This window comes from Octopus bimaculoides, chromosome 3, assembly GCF_001194135.2.
Source record: "Octopus bimaculoides isolate UCB-OBI-ISO-001 chromosome 3, ASM119413v2, whole genome shotgun sequence".
Lineage (NCBI taxonomy): Eukaryota > Metazoa > Mollusca > Cephalopoda > Octopoda > Octopodidae > Octopus > Octopus bimaculoides.
The window spans coordinates 60,538,604-60,554,941 of record NC_068983.1 but is presented as its reverse complement, the minus strand read 5'-3'; the positions used below and the strand labels follow the sequence as shown (position 1 = coordinate 60,554,941).

General features: G+C 37.9%; 1 protein-coding gene across 1 annotated transcript in view; it reads left to right on the top strand.

Annotated features, from left to right (window-relative positions):
* Positions 1 to 16,338, top strand: part of LOC106869625 (E3 ubiquitin-protein ligase HACE1) — a 79,135-nt gene that overhangs the window by 38,484 nt on the left and 24,313 nt on the right. Inside the window, exons 3-11 of the mRNA XM_014915435.2 lie at positions 1,256 to 1,345; positions 1,696 to 1,800; positions 4,483 to 4,558; positions 5,700 to 5,777; positions 7,114 to 7,167; positions 8,517 to 8,599; positions 9,823 to 9,919; positions 10,468 to 10,569; positions 14,559 to 14,668. Coding sequence (XP_014770921.1) covers positions 1,256 to 1,345; positions 1,696 to 1,800; positions 4,483 to 4,558; positions 5,700 to 5,777; positions 7,114 to 7,167; positions 8,517 to 8,599; positions 9,823 to 9,919; positions 10,468 to 10,569; positions 14,559 to 14,668 — 795 coding nt within the window. The remainder of the gene's footprint in view (positions 1 to 1,255; positions 1,346 to 1,695; positions 1,801 to 4,482; positions 4,559 to 5,699; positions 5,778 to 7,113; positions 7,168 to 8,516; positions 8,600 to 9,822; positions 9,920 to 10,467; positions 10,570 to 14,558; positions 14,669 to 16,338) is intronic.

Sequence of the window (16,338 nt, the reverse complement as noted above, 5' to 3'; positions counted from 1 at the left end):
TGTGTGTGTGTGTGTGTGTGTGTGTGTGTGTGGTAAATCCTTCATATCTTGTTGATTATTATCATCATCATTATTAGCTTCTTCGAAGGTGGGGAGCTGCCAGATTCCACATAAGACAAAAAATGCTTAGCACTATTTCTTCCGATTCTTTCATTCTAAGTTCAAATTCTGTCAATGCTGACTTTGCCATTCATCCTTTTGCATTAACCCCAGTTAAACACAAGGGCTTAATGTAATCAACGTTCCCCATCCTTTCAAAATTACTGGTATGATGCCAAAATTAGAAAGAATTATTAACTTCCTCAAGTCTGAAATTTCAAAATGCAAAATATTTCTCTGTGTTCAACAGTCTCACTTCATTGATTTGTAAAAGTGCCAGTACAAAGTGATAACAGGTTTGTATTCCATCTCTAGAGTTATTCTGGGTTCCTAGCAAAGGTTCAATGAGTGTAAATTAGCACCACCAAACGAAGGCATGATTCACTGTTATGTTTGCTAATATTTCATTAACTTATGATGTTGAGCTTGAACCCCACCGTATTCCAAACACTAACTTAATAATGACAAAGTTATTTTACCAAATTCTTTATTTTTATATTTATTGAAACAAAGGCAGCATTTTTTTAAACAGAAATATGTTAACAAAAGTGTTTATAATGACTAAATTATTTTACTAAATATTTTAATTTTTTCAAAATTAATTGAAACAAATGCAGTGATTTGAAAAAAGACGTAATTAAAAGATTAAACTTATTCAAGTTCTCCTGGTAGGTGTGTATGAAAACATTAATGAAACCTGGCATAAAGATGGCATAACTCACCTGGTCTGAATCTAGATACTCTCCCTATTTTGTATGGATATTTGTTAATATAAAAGATTTTCAATAGTAGAGGCCATGGGTGGCTGTATAAGGTCAGTTGTTGTTAGGTTGTGTAGAATCTATTTTAAATCCTGGTACTTACTGCTAAACTGCTAAGTTACAGGGATGTAAACACACCAACACCAGATGTCAAGTGGTGGTGTGGGGATCTAACACACACACATACACGCACGCACACGTGCACACACCAGATCCCCTTGCTAGGCTTTGATCAGCCCTTGCTATAGTAGAAGATACTTTCCCAAGGTGCCACACAGGAGGACTGAATCCGGAACCATGTGGCTGAGAAGCAAACTTCTTACCGCACAGTCTCACCTGTGCCTGTATGTTTACTTCTTTCAAAAAATATTAAAAGAAATTTTCTTTTTTTGCAGATCTGTGTTGGACTTACTGCAAAATTCTCTCTTTGATGTGAATTATGCATGTGGACGTGCACAACGGAACCTTCTGCATATTGCTGCCAAGTAAGTTCAATTTTTACCCCGTCAGTTGACTATTTTATATTTTATATTTAAAAAAAAATTTTATATCACATTTAGTGATTAACATTATTTGGTGATTAACACATTTCCACCAAACCAAATCATTGGTTCCTTTCATTTCTGACAGCAGTAAAAATAATAAGGGAGTGTTTGTGTTTCTGAGTGCAGAGTAAATATCATAAGGGACCCTGTTCAAAGAATACCAGATTTTCATTCCATTTAATTATGATGATGATGATAGTGGTGGTGGTGGTGTATTTAAAGAGAAAAAGAAAGAAAATTTGTTTTGTAAAATAGTTAATGTCTTCCTTTTTTTTCTCTCTCTCTCGCAGCTGTGGAAGCTATGAATGCCTAAGTCTACTGCTTAAAAAAGGTGCAACAGTCAACGCTAGGGATGTCTCAGGATGTACTCCTTTACATCTTGCTGCACGTAATGGGTAAGTCATTTATATTTCTGGAGAATGGTTTTTATCCTTCTATTGACATCTGCCTACCTTTAACCCTTTACCATTCACATTATTCTGTCAAAGCTAATGCTTATTTAGTCACATTCATCATCATCACTGATGTTGTTTTCCATGCTGGCATGGGTTGGACGGTTTGACTGAGAACTGACAAGCCAGGAGACTGCACCAGGCCCCAATCTGATCTGGCAGAGTTTCTACATCTGGATGCCCTTCCTAATGCCAACCACTCTGAGAGTGTAGTGGGTGATTTTTATGTGCCACCGGCACGGGGGCCAGTCAGATGGCACTGGAATTGACCACACTCGAATGGTGCTTTTTACATGCCATTAATCATGCATTATTTTGTAGCAGCAAGATGTCGATGATGTGATTGTAAAGTTTCAGAATAATACCATACAGTCGACACGAGAGGCCAAACTGGCCAGTCTGAACACAAAACAGGCAGAATATTTTGGTTGGATATGACTGGCTTAAATGCTAAAGGGTTAAACATACTGTGAAAATAAAATACAATGATCATCTCCAATGGGGAAATTTAACATTTTTATTTATGTGAATAAATTATCTACAGTCAGAAGAAAATATAGAACTCTGGAGAATTTTATTTAAAACTACCAACTCATGTACCGCTATTATATCTTTTATTTTTTTCGCTTGTTTAGTCATTAACTGTGGCCATGCTGGAGCACTGTCTTGAAGAATTTAGTCAAATCGACACTGTCCTTTTTTTTAATATCCTGATACCTATTCTATCAGCCTCTTTTTCCAAACTGTCATCTTATGGGACCATAAACACACCGACATCAGTTATCAAGTTGTGGTGGAGGACAAACCCAGATGCACATGCACACACACACACACACACACACACACACACACATTTCTCCCTTCCTGTCATCTTTGCATCACCCCGTCTGCCCATACTCACCCCTTATAATATAGGATAGCTGTAGACCTCACCCTCTACACAACCCACCTTATCATCTTCCTATTCTATCCCCACCACCACCACCACTTTGCTCAGTAACTCCTATCACTAATTGCTTCCCTCTCCCCTGTCACATCCCACCCCCAATTATCAATTACTTTTCTACTCAGCTACCCCCTCCTCTATCTTCCTCTCATTTTGCTACCCTCCTTCATTTCTTCTCCCTCACCTAGAATCATTGTTCACTCTCTCTTCTGTTTTCCCTTATTTATAGGGGCCACTTTAGGCCCTTAGACTTGCAACTAATGACGAGATCATCACTATTGCTGGTGCCATGAAAAAAAAAAGCACTCGGTCCATTCTGTAAAGTCATTGGTGTTAGGAATGGCATCCAACCATAGAAACCATTCCTTGACAGACAACTGGAGCCTGTCCAGTCCTCTGGCTCTTTGCTCCCTCTTGAACCGTCTAACCCATGCCGACATGAAAGACAGATGTTAAACCATGATGATGATGATGATAATGATGTATGCTCATGTAGGATAGTAGCAGAGAATGTGGCAGACCTAATGGAGATGACCTAAAATCATTCTTCAACAATATTTACTGTGTCAGATCATAATTTAACCTCGTCATTGTACATTCACAGGATGTAGAGATGCAAATTAGCATAAATATTTCCATCTGATAAGCAATTGAGTCAGTATCATGAATAATTATAATGATTATCGTTACTACGATCAACTGCCGGAGTGAAAGACACACCTCTTTTGACAATGTTCACTTAATTACCAAATGGAATTAATAGCTTTTTTTCATTCAGACTGTTTGAGGCATTCTGAATAATGTTTGCTGATCTGGCAACAGGGTCTCTTGGGCCAAGCAGAAGTTGCATCATCATCATCATCATCATCATCATCATCATCATCATCGTCGTCGTCATTGTCGTCACCATTTAATGTACATCTTCCATGCTAGCATAGATTGGATGATTTAACAGGATCCAAGGGATCTAAAAACTGCATCATGCTCTAGTGTCTGGTTTGGCATGGCTTCTGTCACCCTTCCTAATATCAACCACTTTACAGAGTGTGTTGTGTGCTTTATTTTTTGTGCCCCCCCCCCATCCCAGCACTAATGGAGTTCTCATGTAGCATGCAAGACTAAGATCCTCTTTGATTGGCTGGGGCTACAGCAGAAAGGGAAGTGGGTTTAAGTGAAGAGGTGAGGGGTTGAATTGAGAGAAGTGGCAAAGACAGAACAGGTTTCTGGTTTTGGAAGATCTTTATGGATACCCACATTGCAGAGGCATGGGTGTGGGGTAACTGAGGTGGAGTTGGAAAGAGATAGACGAGAGGTGATGAGATGTCAGGGTGGACCCTCAAAAGTACAAGTTGAATAGAAGTGAGTGGGGACAGAAGAAGTGTAAGGGTGGAAGAGTAGAGGTTGCAAGTGTGTATGGGAGAGTGAAGGGTGGTTAGAGATCTACAGGGTGTCAACACGGTCTGGGTACATGCAGTAAATAAAATCATAACATAAACAATTAAATATAAGAAATAATGGTTTCTTAAAGTATGTGTTAATCCCCATGTACCCAGACTCTGTGGACACCCTGTAGAATGGGTGAGAGTACGAATATAATGAATGAAGAACAAGGGTCGAGGGGGTGGGGGTTGATGATAAATATATTTCCTGTTTATCTATTTTTTTCTTTTTCTCTTCAGCAAAAGGAAATGTCTTAACAAACTGCTAGAACATGATGCTGACATCAACATTAGAAATAACGAAGGGCTTACAACGGTAAGTGGGAATACTTCTTGGATGTCTATAACTAACAGAACGATGGATGAAGGCTTCTTGAATGTGCTGGGTTTGTGGTTAAGATGTTTGCTTCCCAACTACATTAACATCATCATCATCATTTCGTGTCCCTTTTTCATGCTGGCATGGGTTTGACTGGAGCTGACTAGCTGGAGGGCTGCACCAGGCTCCAGTTGTCTGTTTTGGCAAGGCTTCTATGGTTGGATTCCCTTCCTAATGCCAACCACTTTACAGAGTGCACTCGGTGCTTCTTTTGTGATGCCAGCACTGGTGCTTTCTCTGCGATGCCAGCACGGGTACTTTTTATGTGGTGCCAGAATGGGTACTTTTTATGTGGTGGGCACCTTAATGAAACGTTTTTTACTGTAGCCTTGGGTTGACCAAAACCTTGTCAATGAATTTGGTAGAGAGAAACTGAAAGATCCCACTGTGTGTATGTATGTACATGTATGTGTGTGTGTATTCATGCATGTTGATGACCTAATGCATTACTGATCAATGTCTGTCTGTGTGTACATCCAAGTGAAGGAGCTTTCCTGAGTCTAAATCTCATCATCATTTTAACATCCACTTTCCATGCTTGTATGGGTCCGACAGAATTCACCAGAGTAGATTTTCAACAGTTGGATGCCCTTCCTGTTGCCCACCCTCACCTGTTTCCAATCAAGGTAATCTTTCCTCATTGCCAGACATATTTTCACTTGAGGCTGGATTTCAGTGACATTGCCATTGCACAACAATGGCACTTGCTTGCAATAATCACAATGTCAAGACTAAGAGACACCAAGAAACATACAGTGAGAAAGAGAGAGAGAGAGAGAGACACACACACACACACACACACACACACACACTAACTCTCACACACACACACACACACTAACACACACACACACACACTAACACACACACACACACACACACACACCTCATTTCTTTCTGTTTCTGTCTACCAAATTCATTCTCGTGGCTTTGGTCTTCCTGGAGCTCTAGTGGAAGAAACATACTCAATGTGCCATGCATTGGGACTGAACCTGGAACCATATTGTTGGCAAGCAAGCAGCCTAACCACACAGCCATACTTGCACCATTCTAATTTGTGTCTATTCTTATTTTACAGATCCATTGGTTGGCTGTTAATGGCCGGACTGAGTTATTACATGATCTCCTCTTGTATGTTAATGATGTTGACATAGAGGTAAATATTCTAACTTCCCTGTTATTTAAGACCATTTTACTGATTTGTAACTCAGATAAATGTATTGTTTTGCTTGTTAGAAAGTTATAAAGAAACACATATCCCACCATAGTCGAGGAATATCAACAGCAGATTTATTCTTTGCTGCTTATATATAAGAACAGCAGTTCTTGGTGGTCTGCGAACAACAGATTTGGTGTCTGTAGTTGATGAAGCATTAAAAAACTGGCATTCTGTTGGTTACAATGACGAGGGTTCCAGTTGATCCGATCAATGGAACAGCCTGCTCGTAAAATTATCATGCACGTGGCTGAGCACTCCACAGACATGTATTCCCTTCATGTAGTTCGCAAAGAGATTCAGTGTAACACAGAATGTAACAAGACTAGTCCTTTGTATTACAGATACATGAAGTATAATGGCCCATAACCACATGTTCTACGGTCCAATGATATAATTCATGGCCCAGTGGTCTGTTCTTACTCATGCATTGCCTTTATCATCTCTAAAGAGAATTCTCTCCTGAGACAATGGCAGCAGTAGAGATCTTTCCACATTTGAGTGTACACAAACTTGCTAAATGTAATTGTATACAACTCTGCTTCAATCAACTCTTCTTAGTGTACCTCTTATTTCTTTAGTCCACAAGGGGCTAAACAGAGGGGACAAACAAAGACTGACAAAGAGATTAAATCGATTACATCAACCCCAGTGCGTAACTGGTACTTAATTTATCGACCCCGAAAGGATGAAAGGCAAAGTTGACCTCGGCGGAATTTGAACTCAGAACTTTACGGCAGACGAAATATCGCTAAGTATTTTGCCCGGTGGGGTAACGTTTCTGCCAGCTCACCGCCCTAAGTGTACCTCTAATTAACGACTTGATGTGTATATGTCTAACTTAATATATGCATTAGATCATTATTAAGTAGATGTAATTTCATTATAAACATTTAAGAAGTTTTGATATTTTATCTTAAATGTAAAAAGAAAAAAGTAACCAACTTCAGTTAATTTTATTTCATGTATTATTGCTGCTGCTGCTGCTGTTACTACTACTACTACTACTACTACTATTTAAAAAAAATTTTATTTTTTATTTTTGATGAGCTGGCAGTATTTAGTATTTCGCCTGTCTTCACATTCTGAGTTCAAATTCCACCAAGGTTGACTTTGCCTTTCATCCTTTTGGGGTTGATAAAATAATTACCAGTTGAATACCAGTACCCCCAAATTTCAGGCCTTGTGTCTATAATAGAAAGGATTATTATTGTTGTTGTTGTTGTTATTATTATTATTATTATTATTATTATTATTATTATTATTATTATTGTAGGATAGCCAAGGTCAAACAGCAATTCATGTGGCATGTCAGAATGGACACAACTCGGTCAGTAACAATGTCTCTATCTCTCTCTCTTACAAGTTGTTTTTCATGTTTATTCTCATTTTTACTTTTCTCTGATGTCTTCTTTCTGTCTAATGTTGTTATAAATTTTACTTTTTGTGTTCATCTTGTCTTTGTAACTTTGTTATGGTCTTATTAAAACTAAAAATCCTCTCTCTCTCTTCTCCTCCTCCCCCTCCTCCTCTTCCTTCACTCCTCCACCTCCTCTGTCTTATGTTTGTGTCTTAATGTCCTACAGATATTAGCCTTTTTGTTAGCATATTTCTCCTGGCAATTAATTTTTAAACTAACGAAGTACAGTAGAACCTCGCAGTACGAATGTCCCATTGTACAAGTGTCCCATTGTACAAGTGTCCCATTGTACAAGTGTCCCATTGTACAAGTAATTTGTTGTATGAACCAAGACTTGTGTGAGTTTTTGTCTTGAAGTACGAGTGGAAATCTGCAGTACGAGCTCGCAAATCATCCCATCTTTATGGTAATTCCATTAATAAAACCAGTTTACATATTTCTTTTGCATTTTCTTTTTCATAATTGTCATTTTACTTGTAACCAGACCTTTTCTGTTTTAAAATCCATAAAAAATTATTTTTGAGTGGTATTTTGGGGGCTAGAACAGATTAATTATATTTTAGTTAATTTCAATAGGGAAAATTAATTTGTAAAACAAGTAAATCGTAAGACGAGCTCGGTCATAAAACGAATTAAACTCATACTGTGAGGTCTCACTGTATTTAGTAAAATAACTTTGCCATTATCAAACTAGTGATAAGGTGACAAGCTGGCAGGATCATAACTGTGCTTTGTGGCATTTTTGAGCTCAAGTTCCACAAAGGTCAACTTTGCTTTTCATCCTTTCAAGTTTGATAAAATGAGTACCAGTTGAATACTGGGGTCGATGTAATTGACTTATCACTCCTTGAAATTGCTGGCCTTGTACCAAAATTTGAAACCTTCTACTACAGCCTTGGGCCAACCAAAGCCTTGTGAGTAGATTTGATAGATGGAAATCGAAAGAAGCCTGTTGTATGTGTATATGTGTGTGTGTGTGTGTGTTTGTCCCCTGCCATCATTTGACAACCAGTGTTGGTGTGTTTATATCCCCATTACTAAGCAGTTCGGCAGAAAAGACTGATAGACTATGTACCAGGCTTAAAAAGAAAAGCAAAGTACTGGTTGATTTGTATTCTTCAGGATGGTGCTTGAAACAATTAAAAGATAAACGGTATAAAATATTCCACATTTGAAGAGGGAGTTTTAACTTAAATTCTTCATCATCAGTAAATTTTATAACTGTTTTTCTTTCTTTTTTTTTGCATTTTATTTTTCAGATAGTGGTGTGTTTATTAGACAATGGCTCAGATATAAACAGATCTAATCATTTTGGTTCAACCCCATTACATTTTGCTTGCAGGTAATTGTTAATTCATTGACTTCACCCTTTCGATACCAACCTGGCTGAAACCACCTCTGGCTCTGTAGTACAAATGTCTTGTTTCCATGAGTTTTTAATCAAAACCTTCCACCAAACCTTAGTCACAATTTATGTTCCTAACACTAGCTTAATGATAACTAAGTTACTTTACTAAATTCTTTGTTATATTTAAAATTAATTGAAAGAAACACAGAGCATCTCAATAGAAATGCAGTAATGAAAGGGTTAAAAATAAAATGGTAAAATAAAGTCTTAAAAGAAAAAGGATTATCCACAATCCTTGCAACAACAACCTTAAACACTTTTTTGAATTCCATATGTGAAACACTTGTGGACATGTTTACAAAATCAAAAAACAACATAGAACCCATTTATTTGCACTCAGAATTGGTGAAACGTGGAATAAACTACCCACATCGATTGTTAGCTGTTAGGACACTACATCCTTCAAAACCTCTATGCTTCCCAAAATTCACCAACAATACACCTGATGCTCCTCTTCCCTCTATTTTTTTAAACAACTCATTCACTTTTCACTTTCTGTGCATTATTCTTTGTACTCTACATGCACTTTTAGCTTCCTTTTCTGAGGAATTGTGGTGCACCTGAGCACTGAATACAATAAGTTTAGTTTGCATAAGATTTTATTTGGTCTTTATATATTTACTACCTTTGTATACACAGTTGTTACAGAATGTCTTATAAAACTACAATAATTGAAAATGGTGATCTAAAGGTTTTTAACAGTTAGAAAAGTAAAAAGATGATAACCATCATCATTTAAGATCTGTTGTTTGTGCTGGCATGGATTAGATGGTTTAAATGGAGCTGGCAAGCCATGGAGCCGGCAAGCCATGGAGCTGTTAAGCCTTGGAACTGGTAAGCCAGACAGCTGAACCAGTCTCAAGTTGTCTGTTTTGGCTTGGTTTCTACATCTGGATGTCCTTCCTAATACCAACCACTTCACAGAGTGTACTGGGTGCTTTTTATGTGGCACTGGCACAAGTACTTTTTAGGAGGCACTGGCACAGGTAGATTTTGTGTGACACTGGCACAGGTGCTTTTACATGGCACCATCATCAGCAGGGTGTCCGAGTAACTTACAAGGCAAAGATCTTATTTATAATAATATATTTTGAAAAGAAAATCTAAAACCTCAATGGTTTGGTTGTTTATTAATGTATGTTTCTCATATTTTGTAGCCATGGACAAAGAGATACAGCTTTCATCTTACTGAATCGAGGAGCTAAGTTTTTGCCTGATAAAAAGGGTAGGACTCCCCTTGATGTCACGGTTGAGGTAAATCAATGAAAAATTATTGTATTTAGGGTTTTTTTACTATTCGTTTCTTGAATCTAAATTTCTATTGAAATACATTTTGTATGGGGGTCATATTTCATGAGAAGAAATCTTTTCAATACCTATCTTCGTAGCATATATAAATTATGTGCTGGGGCCCTGACTGCTTGTGCACTAGATTGATTATTCTTGACACACACATACACGCACACAATGTCCATGTGGGCATGCACGCACACACACACACATGATGCCTTGTGTAATGTATTGACACAATCTTTGTAACATTGACCCAACATGACTGACCATAATAAGGTGGTGAGCTGGAGAATCATCAACACATTGGGCAAAATTCTTAGTGGAATTTTGTCTGTCTTTATGTTCTGAGTTCAAATTCTGTTGGAGTCTGACTTTGCCTTTCATCCTTTCGGGTTTGACAAAATAAGTACCAGTTGAGCACTCACCCCCTCCCCTGAAATTGCTGGCCTTGTGCCAAAATTTGAAACCTATATATGACTGCCTGTAATTAAATGTTTGTTCAATTGTAGGGAGGTTATGGTGAAACATGTGCCCTGCTGCTTTCTTCTCTGCCACGCCTCTTTGATTCTTTGATTCAAATGACACAGAAAGAAAACATAAAGGAAAAAATGGTAAGCTCACCCAGAAGCAAATTCATCTTTCTTTCTTATAATTGTTATTCGTTGGCCATTTCTCATCAAACAGAACGGCAGCTTATTTGTAATTTCACACCCAGTGTCCCTTGAGGACATGTCCTGACACATTGCTGCCCTCATCTTTCTCATTATCACTCTATATCTTACTCTCCAATTCATTCCCCTTTGTTTTCCAACTGGGGTATCCATGTATCTACCCAACAGCAAGACACCCTTATCTGTTCCCTCTTTACCTTAAATCTCTCAACTGGTGCAAAGCCACACACCCTCAATACTACTCCCCACTCCCAGTTGAGGGGTTTTTGTTTTGCAAAGTACTGACGATGGTACCACGTGAGAAGCACTGGTGCTGGTGCCATGTAAAAAACAGACAACAGACAGCTTACCAGCTGCTGTTAAACAGTCCAACCCATGCCAGCATGGAAAACAGACATTAAATTATGATGATGATGATGATGATGATGATAAACAAGTCCTACCCACCTGCACCTCCTGTCCCCACTCACCTCTGCTCCCTTTGGTCCTTGAGTGACCACCTTGGCAACTCCCACCTTTTCTTCTGAAATGTGAGTAGCCATGTAGCTCCTCTACAGCAAGAAACCTGTTCTGTTTTGGCCCCTTCTCTCGTGCTTTAACTCAACAGTTCTCAACTGGGGTCCATATGACCCTTAGGAGTCCACATGAGTAAAATAGGAATCAAAAGGAGTCCATAGGTTACAAAATAGTTGAGAATCACTGCTTTAGTCCCTTCTAGCATAAAGATGCCTCCCTCACTAATATAACTCCACTTCATCAAAGGGGACCTTAGATTTTGCAAACTGCATAGCAACCTCACTAGTGTTGGTTTCACAATAAAAAGCCCCCAATACACTCTGTAAAGTGGTTGGTGTTAGGAAGGGCATCCAACCATAGAAATCATTGCTAAAGCTGACAACCGGAATATGATGCTGTCCTTGGACCCATTAAATCCTGTCAAACCATCCAGCCTTTGCCAGCATGGAAGATTGGCATTCAATGGTGGTGGTGGTGGCGTTGGTGTTGGTGGTGGTGGTGGTGATGGCAACAGTGAAGATAAACATACAATGCACCAATTATGTTCTCACTTTATTTACTGTTTAATTTAGCATATTGATTAATTACAATGGTAGCTATGCATGCTTAGAAAGCAGTGATCGTCTGACTCATTGCATCCTGTTCAACCATCCAATCTATGTGAGCATGAAGAGGGGTGTTAACTGATGGTGATGGCGATGGTGGTGATCATGGTAGTGGTGCTGTTGTTGTTGTTGTTGTATTTATTTGAATGAGATTAAAGAGAGACAATGTATTTGAAATGTATTTATCTGATATATTGCTGACTCGTCTGGATATATGTTGATGTTCAGACATGAAGTTACAGAGGTTTAGTATTGTTTTGTTGTGTAAGAGATCTGTGTGCATGCACTCGCGTGCATGTGCATGCGTGTGCATGCGTGTGCATGTGTGTAGTTGTTGATTGTGTGAGTAGATCTGTGTATACACGTGTAGTTCCATCATTAGTGTCCAGTTTATCAATTCCATGTATGGTTCTTTGTGCATCTGGATTTGAGAAAATCACGAACAGCCCAGAAAACAAACAGAACTTATCACTCGTTGACCCAGATCAGGCTCCTTAACAATCAGATATAAACAGTCAGATATGAAAATAAAAAAAAAAAAACAGTATTGATGACTTGATTATATCAGTTTGTATCAATAGGTGGGTGTTTATCAATAGTATTAGAGAAGTTGTTATTTAGTAGAAGGATAACTGATTCTACCTGAGTAATAAAGGAATCAGCTTGTGGCTGATTTGTTCTCAGAGAATATTGGTAATTCTGCACTTATCTCTTATTTCAAACAAAATTTTATATCGTTTATGATATGGATATGAATATTTTTTTTAATTAAAAAAAAAAATTTTACAGTCACAAATATACATAAATGTGTGTGTGTGTATACATGCATACATTCATACATATATCATCATCATCATCATTTAACGTCTGTCTTCCATGCTGGCATGGGTTAGATGTTTGACAGGAGCTGGCCAGGTAGAAGACTACACCAGGCTACTGTGTCTGTTTTGGCATGGTTTTTATGGCCAGATGCCCTTCCTATATATATAAACCACAAAAAGTCAGGAGGTGTGAGAGGTGAATATATATCCTATTCAACCGTTTGTCCTCCTTAAGATCACAGCTGTTTCGCAGCCTTCATCATGTAATAATAATTTTATTGTATAATAAATTAGGTTTACATAATATGCATGCTATGCATTATACAATAGAATTGTATATTTACGAATCAAGGCAGATAAACAAAGCTAGCTCATCAGGTCACCAGAACATCATAGTTACACCAATGCTTCAACTGTGTGATAGCCACTCGATTCTATGAATCCATATATTATGCTAAACAGAGAGAGAGAGAGAGAGAGAGAGAGGGGTATGTATTTATATATACAGGGGTTGGACAAAATAATGGAAAAACCTTAAAATTTCAAACAAATTTATTTTAATATGAGGTAGGGCCACCTTTGGCAGAAATTACAGCATGAATTCTACGAGGTAAGGACTTGTACAAAGTTTGAATTGTTTCCAAAGGAATTTTTGTCCAGTGTTCAGCTAAAACTGTCTCCAGTTCTTGTAGGGATGATGGTGGAGGATATCGACAGCGTACTTGTTTTTCTAAAATGCACCATAAATGTTCAATAATATTGAGATCTGGGGACTGTGGTGGTTAGATAAGATGTTCAACTTCACTAGAATGTTCCTCGTGCCATTCAGTAGCAACTTTAGCTGTGTGAATTGGTTCATTATCATCCTGAAAGATTGCGTTTCCCTCTGGAAACAGTTCCGCAACCATAGGATGAATTTGATTAGATAAAATGCTTAAATAGTCTTGACTATTAATTCTGCCATGAAGGGAAACCATTGGGCTGGCGGATCTCCAAGATATAGCCCCCGCAAGATCATCACAGATCCTCCTCCATGTTTAACAGCTGGAGGAAGGCATTCTGGGTCAAATGCTTCTTTTGGCTGATTCCACACGTATACTCGGCTGGTGGTCAGAAATAAGATAAAGGATGACTTGTCTGAGAAAATAACATTCTTCTACTGCTCTAGGGACCTATTCTGTAGGTTTTTACTCCACTCTAAATGCTTTTCCTCTGTCTGCCTCGCTTTTGCGCTCCATTTACCTCAACCACAATCCTCCTCCTCAGAACATGCTCTTCATCCCTCCTCAACACATACCCATACCACCACACTCCATTTGCCCTTGCCAACCATTCCACTGCCCCCCCCCCCACTTCCTTCTTTAATCTCTCTTATTGTTTATTTTCTAGTCAGTAATATCTCCTAACTGTCTCTATTTTACTCTCATCTTTCTGAATATTCCTTCTCCTTCTCCTTTTTACTTTCAACCTTTCTCACAAAACATTCATCAATAATTGTCTTCCTTCTGTCAATGGCTTGTGATTTCTTTTTCTAATAAACTAATAAACTAAACCACAACATTCTTCAGTTTTCAAGGTTCTAGGGCCCAGAAATGTACTGGAAATTGGAGAGTATTGTAGTTCGCTTGAAGCATTGTGTATTATTTGTAAAGAATAAAAAATTTTGAATGGTACAACAATGCACTATAATACAAAAAATGGACTATGTACCTGTTGTAATTTAGTTATCCATAGTCTGATATGATATTCCAGAATACAATTCCTTCTTCAGATAGTCTTAGATGGAGTCGCTGCTATAATCGGTTTTCCAATGGCCTTTCTTACAAAAGTCAAAACATTCTCACAGTACACTGTTTTTTTTTACTTTGTTTTTGTTTCTTTTGCAAAATTTACAGTAGACTCAAACAAATTCAGAATTTTATATTGTTTTATATTGTTAATTATATATGTCTATGTCATTTGTTTCTTTTAATTTGTCGCCCTGTAGCTCTACCGTGTCTTGTCTCACCTGTGTCAGCATCAGAGTAAAGAAACAGCTGATAGAATATTGTTAGGACTTGCTGAACAAGCTTTTAGTATTGGACAGAAGTTATTCAGGTAAATTACATTTTATATAACACTATATGATGTGCTGGCGTGGCTGTGTGGTTAAGAAGCTTCCTTCCCAACCATGTGGTTTCTGGTTCAGACCCACTGTACAGCACCTTGGGGAGGCATCTTCTACTTTAGCCCCAGACCAAACAACACCTTGTGAGTGGGTTTTGTATACAAAAACTGAAAGAAGCATATTCTGTGTGTATCTCTCTCTCTTATATATATATAGTATTAATATTTGTTTTTATGTTCAGTAATAATAAAAACAATTGGACGTTACTCTATACTCTTGCAGAGTATAAATTTATTATTCTTATACAAGAATATCATTGACAGTGACTTTGAAGTTTTGGCCAGTTAAACCATCGTCAAAGTTGGATGGAAAAAGACTCAGCATTAGGAAGGGCATCCAGCTGTAGAAAACCATGCCAAATCAGACTGGAGTCTGGCACAGCCTTCCAGGGTGCCATCCTGGTCAAACCATCCAACCCATGCCAGCATGGACAAAGGACATTAAATGATGATGATGATTGTGTGTATATATATATATATATATATATATTTGTGTGTGTGTTCATGTGTGTGCACATGTGTACGTTACTGTCTCCTTGCCATCACATGATAGTTGTAAAGGAATATCACTGTCATGCCTGTGGTGGCCATTGTTTCCAATCTTCTTTGAAAACATCTGGTGATGGGGAAATATTACCTTACTTGGAAACAGCTAAAGTGGAAGGGTATCCAACCATAGAGAATCCACCTCGATAGTCTCTGTACAACCTGTGGAAACATAGGAAAATGGACATTAAAACAATGAGGGTGATGGTAATACACAATTAAACTTACAATGTAAATCTCTTCTCAGTATTCAGCTGACTAAATAACCTGTCAGTGTTTTAAAATATAGAGAGAGCGAGTGAGAATATCATAACTGCTATTTGCCTTTGATGCACATTTCATGGGTATGGACAAACAGAGAGATAAAAGGAGATACACTGCTAATTATATTAGTTGATTATTTTGGCAAACACAGAAAGTAACTCAGGACATGTTTCAGTCTCATTAGGACCTTTTCAGTGAAGCATCGACTTCATCAGACTTAGTTTTGCTATTCTTTTTAGAAATTCTGATATTATATGTGAATTGTTGGAGCACCTATTTTACAGCTTCATAACTTCCTTGTATTAACAATTATATGTGAAGTGGTGTTTAATATACTGTAGTATTTTTCAATAACTCTCATTATCTTTGTTTGAGTTAAGTGCATAGAAGTAGCTTTTCATATACTTAACAGCAATTCATATGTCAAGCATACCCAATGTATTATACTTCACTTCAGTCTCAGACAATCTGCTATGAGGGGTGTCAAACATACAATCACTGGCTATATTTAGCCTAGCTTTACCTCCAGCTCATCGTTGTCGTTGTCATCATCATTTTTAACATTCATTTTTTTCCATGTTTGCATGGGTCAGATGGAGTTTTGCTATCTCTTACATGTTTCCATGTAGGGTAATATTTCCCCATGGCCACACATGTTCTTGCAGAATACTGCAAATGAAGAACTGCTTGCATGACAGTGATGCTCATTTACGATTGTCATGTGATGTCATGACAAGGAAACACAAACACACACACACACACACATGCATGCATGCATGCACACACTCTCC